The sequence below is a fragment of the Hyperolius riggenbachi genome, chromosome 3 (assembly GCF_040937935.1).
Source record: "Hyperolius riggenbachi isolate aHypRig1 chromosome 3, aHypRig1.pri, whole genome shotgun sequence".
Lineage (NCBI taxonomy): Eukaryota > Metazoa > Chordata > Amphibia > Anura > Hyperoliidae > Hyperolius > Hyperolius riggenbachi.
Genome location: NC_090648.1, coordinates 63,570,113 through 63,583,858, shown reverse-complemented (window position 1 = coordinate 63,583,858; position 13,746 = coordinate 63,570,113). Strand labels below are relative to the sequence as shown.

Here is a 13,746-nt window from a genome sequence, read left to right as displayed (position 1 = left end):
CTGCTACCAAAACACTGCCTTGCAGGGTACAAGTCAAGCACCCTTTATAAGTTTGTTGTGTTAACCAATAGATGGGAAAGTCACAGAATAACCAGTAAAACCACAATTCTCTGGTTGCTGCTTCTATGCTGTTCTTGTTTTACCTTCTCTCCTCACCGTTGGCATCATATGGCACTTTCAGAGAGTTGTGTGGTTTTTATAAAAAGAGAACCTGTAGGTGTATTCTATGCATGGCCCAGTGATGGACATAGAGGTGGTTACAGCTTTCTACTGAGCGCTTTCTAATCAGTCACTCCTCTTTCAGCTAGTGGATGTGAACATGGACTGGCGCCCTGATGAAGAAGGCCTACAGCAAGTCCTGCAGTTACTAAAGGACTCTCAGTCACCAGACACAGCCACCCAGAGAGTTGTACAGGATGTATCCTTTATCAGTCTATAAAGCCAGTACTCTATTCAGCCTCTGAATAGATACACTTTGTACACATTTGTTTATTTTCTGTTCCCCGAAGTTACACAACCACATCCCCTCTTGCTATTGGCCGAACGTAGGTTACATAACCTGTCCCCTGCTCCTATTGGCCCACAAACACGCCCCAAGCTTGTCTCCTCCCCACCCATAGAAACACATTACCTGCCTATCACACAGCCCCCACCCCTTATGAACCATTCAATTGGTCCACCCATATACTCTTAGGTATATAAACCTTGATCTCCAGACTCACCGGTACAGAGGCGCTATTCGTGACCTTGAGACTGTACTGGCGAGTCTGGTTTTCTGCATTTTACTACATCTGATTGCATTGTGTTTTGCCACCCTTAATTTTTCCCTACGATTTTTAACTCTTATAACAATCTCCGCACAGCCCCTCACCCCCTCTCCCAATATACCTCTAACCACAGCGTTGTTTACCCATTATTCACGTTAACATAACTATGCACCAAAAATCATCAGCACACATATACATTGGTCTAAGGACATGCTATCTGTCTCTGTCTTTACAGTGTACTCCTATCTGTTTATTGCCTGAGGAAGCGGGAATATACCCGTGAAACGCGTTGCGGTTCTGTTCATGGAGTATGTGAATAAATTGTCTTTATCTTAAGCGACAGCATCGAGTCTATTTCTGAGTGGCCGTTCCACCGCCGCCACCCGAATATTTTAAACATTTTAGCATATTTTATCCTTTTGGCGCCTCTGTACATCTACTTATAAAGCTTGTTACATCTAATAGCTTCTCAGCTTGTGGGTCCTCCTGAATAGCTGGTTAACCTGCACATGTTAGAATGCATACATCTAATAAATGTGGCTGGTAAAATGGGTGTGTGATCATGCCGAGAGAATATTCAAATGTATGCCAATCTTTATTTAAATATTTTTTTTTTATTTTTTTTTTTGTTTTAACCAAAAAGGAAGGCTATTGTTACTATCGATTGCTTATTTGAAAACGCACGCAAAAACTGGATTTTCTGCATGATGAATAAAAAATAGAGATTTTTTTTTTAGTATTTTTTTGGATGTGAATAAAATAGAATCCCTTTTTATAGTAAAATCCAAGGGACCAGGAAAACTAGTTTACTATAACAGGTTACTTTATCCAAACTGGTCATTGTATATTTATATACAGACACATTTGCTGGGACCTGAGGACTGCGTTTACTATGAGATTTTACTTTATCGCATTTAGTGGAAACTGGCCCATAGAAAATCATTACTCTGTGACTTTGTCAGGGCTGTGGGGTCTGAGCTGAGGAGTTGGAGTAATTGTCGGGTACCTGCAGTCGAAGTTGGTTCCATAAACGGAGTCGGAGGATTTCTGTACCGGCTCTCCAGCCCTGCCCCCAATACTCGGCTATAATATAGCCCGGCACCTTTTACCGCTGTGCTTATAGCCAGAGTTGGTCTATACTGCAGATTATCTCTGGTGCACAAATTACCTTCTCAGCAGCGTCATAGCTGCAATTTATATTGCGGCCTATGGCAGTGCTCCAAAGCACTAGGTGTGCAGTGTGACCTGTCTGAGGGAGGGTTTAGTAAACCCATGAAGGTGAGCCTGGGCTATCCATAGGCTGTGGCTAGAGATTCTTCACGGGGCTGGGAGATATTAGTGCGTGGAGATGGGCCTCAGTGGTGTCGCATAATCTTGCTCTAGGAAACCTGCTGCTCTGCCAACATCTCTGATCTTTACTCTCCCGCTGAATGCAGCTCTTTGTTGTCCCATCTGTGTCTTCCTGTTTGTCGAACAGTAACAAATATGGTCCTGAACTCGTTCCCAGAAACTGAAGCAGCTAAACCAATATCCAGATTTTAACAACTATCTGATCTTCGTACTGACGCGGCTCAAATCGGAAGGTAGGTTTTTAATTTTTGTCTTTTTTTCCGTTACAGGTGGTCCTTTACTCATAAAATACTAGTTACAAGTTTTTCCTACATGCAATCAAAATTGTCTCCATATACAAAATGTGCAATATATGTAATTTTTATTTATTTTTTTTATTTGCTGGTATGCATTACAGCAGAGGTGCCCACACTTTTTCGGCTTGTGAGCTACTTTAAAAAATTAGCAAGTCAAAATGATCTGCCTATGTACAATTTTAGGAGCACACTTCTATATACAGAATGGAAACGTTGTATAGCAGTAGCATAATTGTATATGGAACTGTGTCTGTATTGTAGTGTTTGTATAACATTTATATTGTGTATTGTGCCCTGTATGCCAAACCCAATTCCGGGCACGACCCAGTCGTGCTTGGCGAAATAAAATGATTCTGAAAATGTATTGCGGTCGGGATCTACCATGAAGTCCTTCGCGATTTACCTAATGGGCACCCCTGCATTACAGTATTATATAAACTGTTGTAAGTAATTTAAGCACATTAAAAACCGAAAAAACATTAGTTATGCTGTGTCCAAATTCAGAGTTGTCCAGAAGTAATTTGTCCATTTCCCTATGTATGACATTGGATATGCTTACAAACTCCCGGAACATAACCTGTGTAAGTATCGGACTGCCTTATGCTGGGCATACACAGTGAGTTTTATTCCAGCTAGATTCTCCTCTCAATTCTCATCTTCTGCTGGTTTTTCTATTCACACCTATGAGAAATCAAGCGGCGAAATGATCGAATGGGAGATCGGACATGTCAGAAATTATCTATCGAGCCATCTATCTGCGGCAGAAACGAACCGTGTATTCCCAGCATTGGATTGCAAGCCTTTGGCAGGGCCCTCCCTCGTGTTTCCTACCTGATTGTGTTTCCTACCTGATCGTACATCCTGCCCACAGAATAACGTGAACTTTATATTACTGGCACTACCACTCCAGTGTATGTGTCTTAGTGCTTATTACCGGTATTGTCTGCCACCCCTATTATCATTGTCTGTAACCTTATTTACTGTCCAGTGCTGTGTAATATGATGTAGGTGCTATATAAATCTAATTAATGATGATCTAAAATCAACCCCACCCTTACTTGATTTCCCATAGGGGCAACACTGATTTGGGATGGTCAATGACGCTGATCAAATGCTGCAGCAGTCAAAATCTAAAACCTACTCTAAGCTGTGGGCCAAATTGTTTAACCTTTATTCAAGACAAATAACCTTTTATATCGCACGTTTCTCCTGGCAGACTCAAAGCACCAGAGCTGCAGCCACTAGGACGCGCGCTATAGGCAGTAGCAGTGTTAGGGAAACTTGCCTAAGGTCTCCTACTGAGCAGAGATTCGAACCCTGGTCTCTTGTGGCAGAGCCCTTAACCATTACACTGTCCAGTCACTATTGAACAGTCTCAAAGTGGTGTAACTATAGCGCCTGTGGGGGCTGTTTGACTGCTACTCTGTATTAGGACTTGGCTGCTGAGCTGAGGGCGGACCAAGGCTACCTGGGTGGAGTTGGCCAGAGCTTTGGAACACATTAGGGAGAGAAAAATAAAAAAGCAAAGGTAATATTGCAGAGGGGTTGGAGTTTCAAAAGAGGAATTTATTGGCAAGTGGGTGAGTTCCTGCTGGTTATCAACAAATTGTAGTAGAGCGGAAAAAACAAAACAAAAAACAAATTGATTTATAAAGCAGGAACATATTCCATGGTGCTGAACAAAGTAAGAAACAAACATGGGGTACATAATACAGACAATGGTGTACACCAATATACAGAATTGGTAAATACAGTATAAAACTGATAAAATGTATAACATTCCAAGTCAAAAGGGTGAGAGCCTTGCCAGCTTACAATCTAAAGGCATGAGAGGCTTCTCATTTACAGTACTCTTGGTCGTCGTCAAAGGTGACAGTCCTGCACAATTCACAACTTATTTCTGGTTCTCTCTGCAAAAACTACTGGAGTTCACGTTAAAGGAAACCTCAAATGAGGGCAATGTAGAGGCTGACTTAATTATCTCCTCTAAAGCAATGCTAATTGCCTGGCTGTCTTGCTGGTCCTCTGTCTGTTATACTTTAAGCCATCTGGTTACTCAAACATCTGCATCAGTATTTTCAGCTTCTGGATAACAAGCCTTTGGTATTCCCCCTTGCAGACGAGCCCACGCGATCTCTGAGCGGTTTAATCTTGAAGAACAATGTAAAGGCGCACTATCAGAACTTCCCGCAGGCGGTGTGTGAGTTCATAAAACAAGAGTGTCTGAACAGCATTGGGGACTCCTCGTCACTCATCAGGGCCACCATCGGTAAGTGACCTCACAGCTGCTGCTAGTCTCCTACTTTGGTCTCAATTCACGAAGACCTGTTTGGTAAACATTTCATGTGAGGTAAATTACGCAGAAAAAAAACAACCTTTATGTACTAGGATTTCACATTTCGCAGTTCGGTAATGGAAAATGTAGCTTTAATTCACTAAGGGCTGTTCGGTAAACCGTAGAACCAGCTGTGGAGTGATGTAATGTTGTCACAAGTGGGCGAACAATAGTAAGGGTCATCCCTTTAGACCGGCTTGTCCCCTTCTAGTCCCTCTGACTCTATCAGTCTCTTAACATAATCCCCCCCCCCCCCCCTTTTTTATAGCAAGAGTATAGATGAACTTTCAGTAACCATAAGACACACCAAGTTTGGATGATTTCACCAGTTGCTCCTCAGCATCTTGGAGCAGGAGTCTAAAGGGCTGCAGGGGAAAACTTTCTGCACCTACCCTCTTCTCTGCTGCCAGAGGGAGAGAAACTTGTCCCTCCCGACAGTATATATCTGCACCAATGAAGGTAGTAGCAGGACGGGGAGGCTCCTCTTATTGGCTGGCTCATTTGCCTGTAACATTTTATCTGGTGCTGTTGGGTAACAGCTGTAGCCTGGAGATAAGTCTCACTTAGTTTTACTGAATGCTCTGTTTGAATTGACATTTTGAGGTATTTACTGCACAAGTCTGTAGTTTACCTCACTGCTCTGTAATTTCAGCTTGCCATGTGGTAACAGCCTTAGTGAATAAACATTTTGATAAAAATGTTCAGTGAAAGCAGCTGCATTACTGAATGTGGTAATGCTTGGGGAACGGAGCCCTTTGTGTAAAGAAATCACATTTTAAAGCACCAGTCTAGATCAGGGGGGGTGTCAACTCCAATACAAAGTGGGCCGAAAATTGAGCTCTGGAGCCAAGTTGTGGGCCAACATCATTGTCTAGTGGCCATCTCGTTCCCTGTTGTGAAAATGGCTCCCCTCCATACCCTATACAATTCCCTAGTTTCTAGTGCCCCCTCCTTCCCTATACACTTCCCTGGTGTCTAGTGGCCCTCCTCTCTCTCATATGTACAGTTTCCTGGTGTTTAGTGGTTCTCCCTCTCATCTCTATACAGTTTCTAGTGGTCCCCTTCTTCCCCTATACAGTTCCCTGGTACCTAGTGCTCTCCCCATATGACTTCCCTGGTGATCTAGGGCTTACCCTCTAATATTGCTTCTCTGGTGGTCCTAAGTGGGCCAAACATAATGCACAGGCCAGATTTAGCCCACAGGCTGGAGTTTGACATGTATGGTCTAGATGCGCTTCTTCACCAATAATTTACAGTTTTGATGGATAACTTGCTAAATATGGATATCTGTTGTTTTGCACAACTTTCTAGCCCCTCAGGTTCTCTTCAGTGCTTGAGCTCATGGTGAAGCATGCCACCTGTCTCATAAGCTGATGGTGGGGTGATGCTTGCTAATGGTAGTGGCCAGTGATATAAGTCGGCAACAATGAAAGTGAAGAACAGGTTTGTCCTGGTGTGGGCACGGGACATTTGCAGGGGGCCGCTTGAAGCCCCAGGTTTTTTTTGTTTTGTTTACACATACAGGTGTCCTTTTAAGTGTTGTCTGCAGTAGTGGGGATGTGTCTGCTTTACCTTGCGCCTCTGAGCAGTGAATGAGGGCTTGGACTGCTGGAAATGGAGGTGATTCTGTACTAGCAGTGGAGAGGCAGTGCTGAACTGGTCAGCGGGTCCCAAGCAGGCATTTGTAGTAGTCTAGCTGTTCTAACAGTCAAGGTATCAGAAATGGTGTTCAAAATGACCCACCACCACCCCAATGAAGACTTCAGCTGTTTCCTGGTCCCCTTCTGATTTGGTTGGCAGGCATTTCTCCTCTCTACACTGCTGTTTGGTTACTATCCCCAACAAGTGCATGCAGCAAACTAGGCAACATGAGCTTTCTATGAGGGAGCATGTAGGGAGTTGGTTATGTCCAGTGCATGGACCCTAAAAGTTCACACACTTGCCATTTGGGTAACTTGGAGCAATGCATGCCCAGCTGCTCATTGGTGGTTGGATAGGGATGATTGAGAATGTTTTTGTAAAACTTGATCTGCCTTCAGTGTGCGGAATGCAATAGCTGAGGGCTCTCACCTAGCCACCCTGTCCATTCCGATGCGTTCTATGCTGCGTTTTCTTCTTTTCTGCTTTTGAAGCTTAAAGGGAACCAGAGAGGAACGGGGGGTGGAAAAAGAAAAAGATTTTATACATACCTGGGGCTTCTTCCAGCCCCATAAGCCTGAATCGCTCCCACGCCGCCGTCCTCAGCTTCCTGGATCCGCCGGTACCGGGCCCGTCACTTCCGGCGGACGCGGCCAATTGTCCGCATCACAGGGGCTCCCTCCATACATGTACGCATGCGGCTGCGCAGTTAGCGGCCACATGCGTATCAGTATGGGGAGAGAACCCGGTGATGCGGAGAATTGGCCGCGTCCGCCGGCCGACTTGCCGACTCGCGGCAATGACGGGACCCGGTGGCGGCGGTTCCAGGCAGAGGAGGACTGCGGCGTGGGAGCGATCCGTGCGTATGGGGCTGGAGGAAGCCCCAGGTATGTATATTGCATCCTCTCTGGTTCCCTTTAATGTTCCACCTGAAGGCAGAAGTGTAAGGAGATGTAACGCAGGATAGATCACATCAGAAGGGCGGTGGAAGGCTGGATGAGTTAATTCCCGCATACACAGCTCTCACCTCCTGTACACTGCAGAACCAATCTCGCATTTCTCTGGGCGTGCTTGAACACCATGCCCTGTTGACACTGTTGCCCACCACAGCCTCTCCTAGTTCAAGTCTGCTCATCCTAAACCCCCTTCATCCCTTTATCTCTCCCCTTCCCCAGAACCCGGCATGTTTGTATCGGGGAAACATGACCAGTAACTACTGTTTCCCTGAAAATAAGCCCTAGCTGGAATTTTGAGCATGCTTGAAATATAAGCCCTACCCTGAATGTAAGCCCTAGCAGAAGTTAAACAGGAGGCAGTGGCGGCCAGCAAGCGGGGGCACAGAGGTGCAGTGCTGATCGTGCATTGGTCCTGTCATCCCAGCACACAGCAAAGGTCAGGTGCCTGCTCAGTACTGTAGAATACTTATGGATCCAGCAGAGGAAGCACAGTGGGGAAGGACGGCGGGGGACAGGACAGTACAAAGGAACAGGAAATGTTCTGCTGAGAGACTTCCTGAATTATAAGTCCTCCCCTGAAAATAAGCCCCAACACATCTTTTGGAGCAAAAATTAATCTAAGGCATTGTCTTTTCGGGGAAACGTGGTATGCAATGCAACTGACTTTGCTAATCATTATTCCAAGTGTTTGCTGGCTTTTACTTTATGCAATCATGTATAAATCACTGATGCTTCATTGAACGCTTGTGTACATTTAAAGAGACACTGAAGCGGAAAAAAATATATGATATAATGAATTGGTTGTGTACTATGAACAATTACTAGAAGATTAGCAGCAAAGAAAATATTCTCATATTTTTATTTTCAGGAATATAGTGTTTTTTCTAACATTGCATCATTCTCTAATATGTGCAGATTACACAACACTCTGCATTCAAAATGATTCTTTCAGAGCAGTCTGTGAACTAATGACCTCTCCTCTGGCAGATAAAAAGAAAACTGTTCACTTACAGTTGAGATAATAAGTCAGAAGACAGCCCTCTCCACGACTTTGAAAGTCGTAGAGATGAATGGCTTTTTTGCATAGAGATAACAACTGGAGTTTCTTAACTCTTCCTGTACTGGAAACAATTACACTGATGTATCTGATCTTAATGTTTTATTTCTTAGCTGTGCTACACATACAAATCATAATATCATAATTTTTTTTTCGCTTCAGTGTCTCTTTAAATAGTGAGTTTGAATCCGTTTTCTATAAAAACATGCACAGTGGTAAATAAAAATTTGAGTTGGATTACGTTCCGCCTTTGTCTGCTACCCCCTGGTGCTCAGAGTGCAGGGCTATGTCTGTAATTGCTGTATAGAGTTTCTGAATGCTTCTGTTCCTCTGACAGGTATTCTCATCACCACTATTGCATCTAAGGGAGAGCTGCAGACATGGCCGGAACTTCTACCTCAACTCTGCAACCTGCTCAACTCAGAGGACTACAACACATGCGAGGTATGGCCCTGGCATCTGATGATGGTCTTACTTCTGAGGAAGAGGGAGCTCTCAGTCAAGCAGTAGTATTTTATTGATTTTTGTGTCAAACTTTTCTGTTTTTGCGGTAAACTCCCTCACCATCCTCCATTAAGACAGAGCCTCTTGACAGGCTTTGTCATTTTTATCAGTGGCGCTGTTTAACCACTTAAAGGCCATCAGAGGTGAAAATAAACGGATGGGAAAATCAATTGTACTTATCCCCCTTTCTCCTAAAAAAATTTTTTTGATACCTCATAGTTTTATTTTATATTTAAATCTAGTTTTTTAGGTTTTTACTGTTTCATTGTCTCTGCTCAATGACCCTTCATTGAAGAATGCTAGAGCTCAAATCTATAAATTTAATAATCCTTTTTTCTTTCCTGCTCTCAGAAGCCATTTACTAACAGGAAAGTGTTTTATGGCTGCACTTATTAGTGAGGGCTATGCTATAGTCTGACCCGGTCCGGACCCAGACAGAAACTGTCACTTGCATACCAGATGTTTAACTCTTTCAGACAGAGAAAAAAGGAACACCGCCTAGTTATTTGTGTGCTAGGCACTTTACATACACGTCTCATGTCACCTCGGTTGTCCTTTAAGAACCACATTCTTACACCATCGCCACCCCCCCCCCCCCCCCCCTCCAGTGGCCAGGCCATTTTTTTTTTTATTCAGGCCACTGCAGCTTTAACAGCTTAGCTGCAGAGCCATATAACTTGGCACACTAATCTGCCCCTCTTTTGTTGCCACCATTATAACATTTTTTTTTTCTTTTACTTCCCTCAGCCTTTGAGAGGGGATCACATTGTGGGCCAATTGACTGGACCTCTTTGTCCCTAAGCTGTCCCCATAGGTATAAAGTGAACGTTTTTTTCTTTTAACAGTCTGCTAGCCGCGATCGCGGGAACTTTACCAGCCAAAGTGTTGTGGCAGGAGACACCCTCTGCCACACCGTCATTCGCTGGTGCTTTCGTATAGCCAGCAATGGTAATGTGCACTGGAAGACACATTTTTGTGACTGTTTTTAGACCTTTTTTAGATTCTGTTCGGCGGTCGCAGAGTGGATAAAGCGGATCCGAGATGAAAAACTAACTATAACAAGTAACTTGTCTATATATCTAATCTGCAGCTAGATTTGTTGGGTAAGCTAGCTAAACTTTAAACCGCTTTAATAGAATGATTATTTCTTCCTGTGATACAATGACAGCAGCCATGTTGTTTGTATAAACATTAGAGGCAGGCTTATCTGCATCTTGAGCAAAAAAAAAAAAAAAAAAAAAAGCCTCCTCCCTCCACCCTCTGCCTCTTTGAAATACCTCCCCCTCCTCCTGCTCAGACTGAGCTCCCATGAGCCCTTGCTACTGTCTGAAAATGCCTTGGTTCTCTGAAAACCTGTGGGCGTGGCTTGTTTAGGTTATAGGGAATTAGAGTATTTGGCTTGAGGAATGCCCTGTAAACAATAGGAAAGGAACACAATTATGCAATGAGTAAAAGTTCATCTCGGATCCACTTTAACATCCTGCTAATTCTGGCTGAGTACAGAGTGGGGTGTCAGGTTGTTGTTCCACTTCCAGTTTAGGTTTACTTGTAGCCTAATACCCCTTTTTATATTCTTTTCAAGACTTCATATTGAAAGTTCCATTTTGAAGTGCTTGCTTAGTGAACCTTTCACATTTTTACATTTTCAGGGGGCCTTTGGGGCTCTGCAGAAGATCTGCGAGGATTCCTCTGAGCTCTTGGACAGCGATGCTCTGAACAGACCCCTCAACATCATGATCCCCAAATTCCTCCAGTTCTTCAAGCATTGCAGCCCAAAAATCAGGTCTTTACTGCTACTGCTTGCTATCCCCATTGCCTGATTGTCCTAGTGCTATGGCTGTAATGTTTGTGTACTCCTTTGTGCTATCCCCGTTACCTAATGTCCTATGGCTATGGTTGTAACGTTTGTGGACTCCTTTGTTCTAGGTCTCATGCCATCGCCTGCGTTAACCAGTTCATCACAGACCGGGCACAGGCACTCATGGACAACATCGACACTTTTATTGAGGTGAAGCATGCACTTTATTCTGTGGCAGTTAACTAATCAATGTAACATGTAGTCCTTTTCCTGTTAATTTCTGATAGAACTGATTTTTTTTTTTTTTTTTTTTTTTTTTTTTTTTTTTTCCTCCTGGACATGATGGGCCTTTTTTGATCATTGACAATTGAGTCAGTGGTGCTCAGAACAACCAATCTATTGTTTAAACGTGCCAACACATGTGGTAGTTGCGTTTGACTTTTCCTCAATTGCAGAAATGTATGTTCAGTGTTCTCCAGAGTCCTTTTTTCCCCGGTGCTGCACCCGGATGTCTTCGCAATACCTCCTCTTCCTCCTATGCTTTAAGCAGAGCTGCACCAGCCCTGCATTTCGCGCCCTTAGTGATATGTTAAAGGGTTTCCATATTTCAGAAAATGTTTTTGAGCCTTTTTCTATTCAGTCTGTCTGACGTGTATGTTGCATAATTTTGGTTTTTAGCGGAGCCTTTTAAGAGCTTGAAGCGGTGATGCTCACTTGTTCTTAATTTGCTTTTTGCAGCATCTCTTTGCACTAGCAGTGGATGAGGACCCCGAGGTTCGAAAGAATGTATGTCGCGCTCTGGTCATGCTGCTGGAGGTGCGGATAGACCGGCTGCTTCCTCACATGCACAGCATCATCGAGGTATGCAAGGACAGGCTCTCTTTGTATACTACCTGTCTGTCACAGATTTAGCATTGTCTTCTCTGCTTCAGTACATGCTCCAGAGGACGCAGGACAGTGATGAGAATGTGGCCTTGGAAGCCTGTGAATTCTGGCTGACTCTAGCGGACCAACCCATCTGCAAAGATGCCCTGTCTAGTCACCTGCTGCAGTGAGTATTTTTTGTAGAAATGGTTTTACAAACGTTATTTGTCAGAACAGATGCCGTTACTCTGAGCAGCAAAAACATTGTAACCACCTGCCTTATATTGTGTAGGCCCTCATGCTAGACGGGCAAAAAAAGGCATTTGAAATTTGGCCGCACCAGGCGCCACTGTAGGCTGTAATGTGAATTACGGCTATAGCAGCCCTTAGCCAAGCAATTTGGGCACCGTTAAGTCAGCGCTCAAATTATGATTAAAAACCGCGTTGTTGAACCGACAGCTATAGCTGGTAGCCAAATTGTCTTACCCGAGTCAATGGTGGCCTGTAGGGGGCATGGTAATTAACCTCCCTGGCGGTAATCCCGAGCTGAGCTTGGGCTAGCCGTCAAAGGCTTAATGCAAGTGAATGGAGGGCATCGGGTGCTTTTACTCACCTCCCAGGCAATTCAGACGTCGGTAGCCGTTCTATTTCCTGTCCTCGGAGGCTCTGAGTCACACTGGGGTGATCATCATCATTGATCTTACCAAAGTGTTACAGCGCCACCTGGAGGATGGAGGTAATATTGCAGCGCTGAAGCCCAGGGAGGTGAATGAGAGCAGGGGCTGCTGCTGGCTTCTTGGCAGCATGAGTTTATCCTGATTTTAGGGTCTGAAATGTTCAGAAAAGACCCTAAAATCTTGAAATAATCATACCGCGAGGGAGGTTAACTCTACTGGGACTTTTTGCAAGAGCTGGGTGACACTTTTCTGGCTTTACCCTGTGCCCAAATGTCCCAGCACCTTAATTGTATTACCACCCCCATGTGCTTCAAAAAATTGCTCTGACCTGTAGAGACATGGACTCCTTAGGACCCACCCCATGCCTACCAATTGGCCAAGTGAGACAGTCCTATTAGTTAGTGGCTGAATGGAGTAATGGTTAAGGGTTCTGCCTCTGACACAGGAGACCTGGGTTCGAATCTCGGCTCTGCCTGTTCAGTAAGCCAGCACCTATTCAGTAGGAGACCTTTGGCAAGTCTCCCTAACACTGCTACTGCCTATAGAGCGCGCCCTAGTGGCTGCAGCTCTGGCGCTTTGAGTCCGCCAGGAGAAAAGCGCGATATAAGTGTTCTGTGTTTGTTTGTTGTTTGTTTGTTGTTGTTTGTTTGTATTAGGGTGTACTGTCCTCTAGCGTTTTTTTTCAACAATTGATTGGTATGTACCCCTTTTAATACCCTGTACTCACCAAGTACCCCCTAGCATAGTAAACATTATCGCAAGTACCCCTTGACAAATTATGTATTTAATCGTAGTAAATTATTTGTTCTAAACAATTTCCAAACATTTACTATTTTAATTAGCTAAAACACTAATTTGGTGTTTAACTAAGATTTATAATTTTCTAAAATGTGTTATTCTTGGTTATGTATATCAAGACTGAGTACCCCTGGAACTATCAGAAGGACCCCTGGGGTACGCATACCACACGTTGAGAACCTAGGTTCTAGAATAGGAGTAATGGAATTGGATCAAAATTATTTATTAAAGCAGGATTAAAGTTTGGCATAATATTCAATGCTGAGTTGCATACCTCTTTAACCTCCCTGGCGGTAAGCCCGATAATTTTTTTTTTTTTTCAGCACGCAGCTAGCACTTTGCTAGCTGCGTGTGCCCTCTGATCGCCCCGCTCACCGCTGATTACCCACCGCTCGCTTCGCCGTGGCGCCTCCCACCCCCCCCCAGACCCCCGTGCGCTGCCTGACCAATCAGTGCCAGGCAGCGCTGAGGGGTAGCGACTATCATGTAGCGAGACTGTCTCGCTACATGGAAGAAAAAAAAAAAAGCTTTGTTGCCCCCTGGCGGATTTTTAATAAACCGCCAGGAGGGTTAAAGGACAACCGAGGAGACATGATAGACATGTGTATGTACAGTGCCTAGCACAGAAATAGTGGGATGCAAAAGTTTGGGCAACCTTGTTAATTTTCATGATTTTCTTGTATAAATCGTTGGTTGTTGCGATAAA

General features: G+C 44.1%; 1 protein-coding gene across 1 annotated transcript in view; it reads left to right on the top strand.

The window, feature by feature from the left end:
* The window catches only part of TNPO2 (transportin 2), a 52,572-nt gene that overhangs the window by 12,169 nt on the left and 26,657 nt on the right, over positions 1-13,746 (top strand). Inside the window, exons 2-9 of the mRNA XM_068274218.1 lie at positions 305-418; positions 2,275-2,350; positions 4,533-4,682; positions 8,737-8,843; positions 10,553-10,686; positions 10,830-10,911; positions 11,440-11,562; positions 11,634-11,752. Of these exons, the coding sequence (XP_068130319.1) occupies positions 320-418; positions 2,275-2,350; positions 4,533-4,682; positions 8,737-8,843; positions 10,553-10,686; positions 10,830-10,911; positions 11,440-11,562; positions 11,634-11,752 (890 nt within the window). The 5' untranslated portion in view covers positions 305-319. The remainder of the gene's footprint in view (positions 1-304; positions 419-2,274; positions 2,351-4,532; positions 4,683-8,736; positions 8,844-10,552; positions 10,687-10,829; positions 10,912-11,439; positions 11,563-11,633; positions 11,753-13,746) is intronic.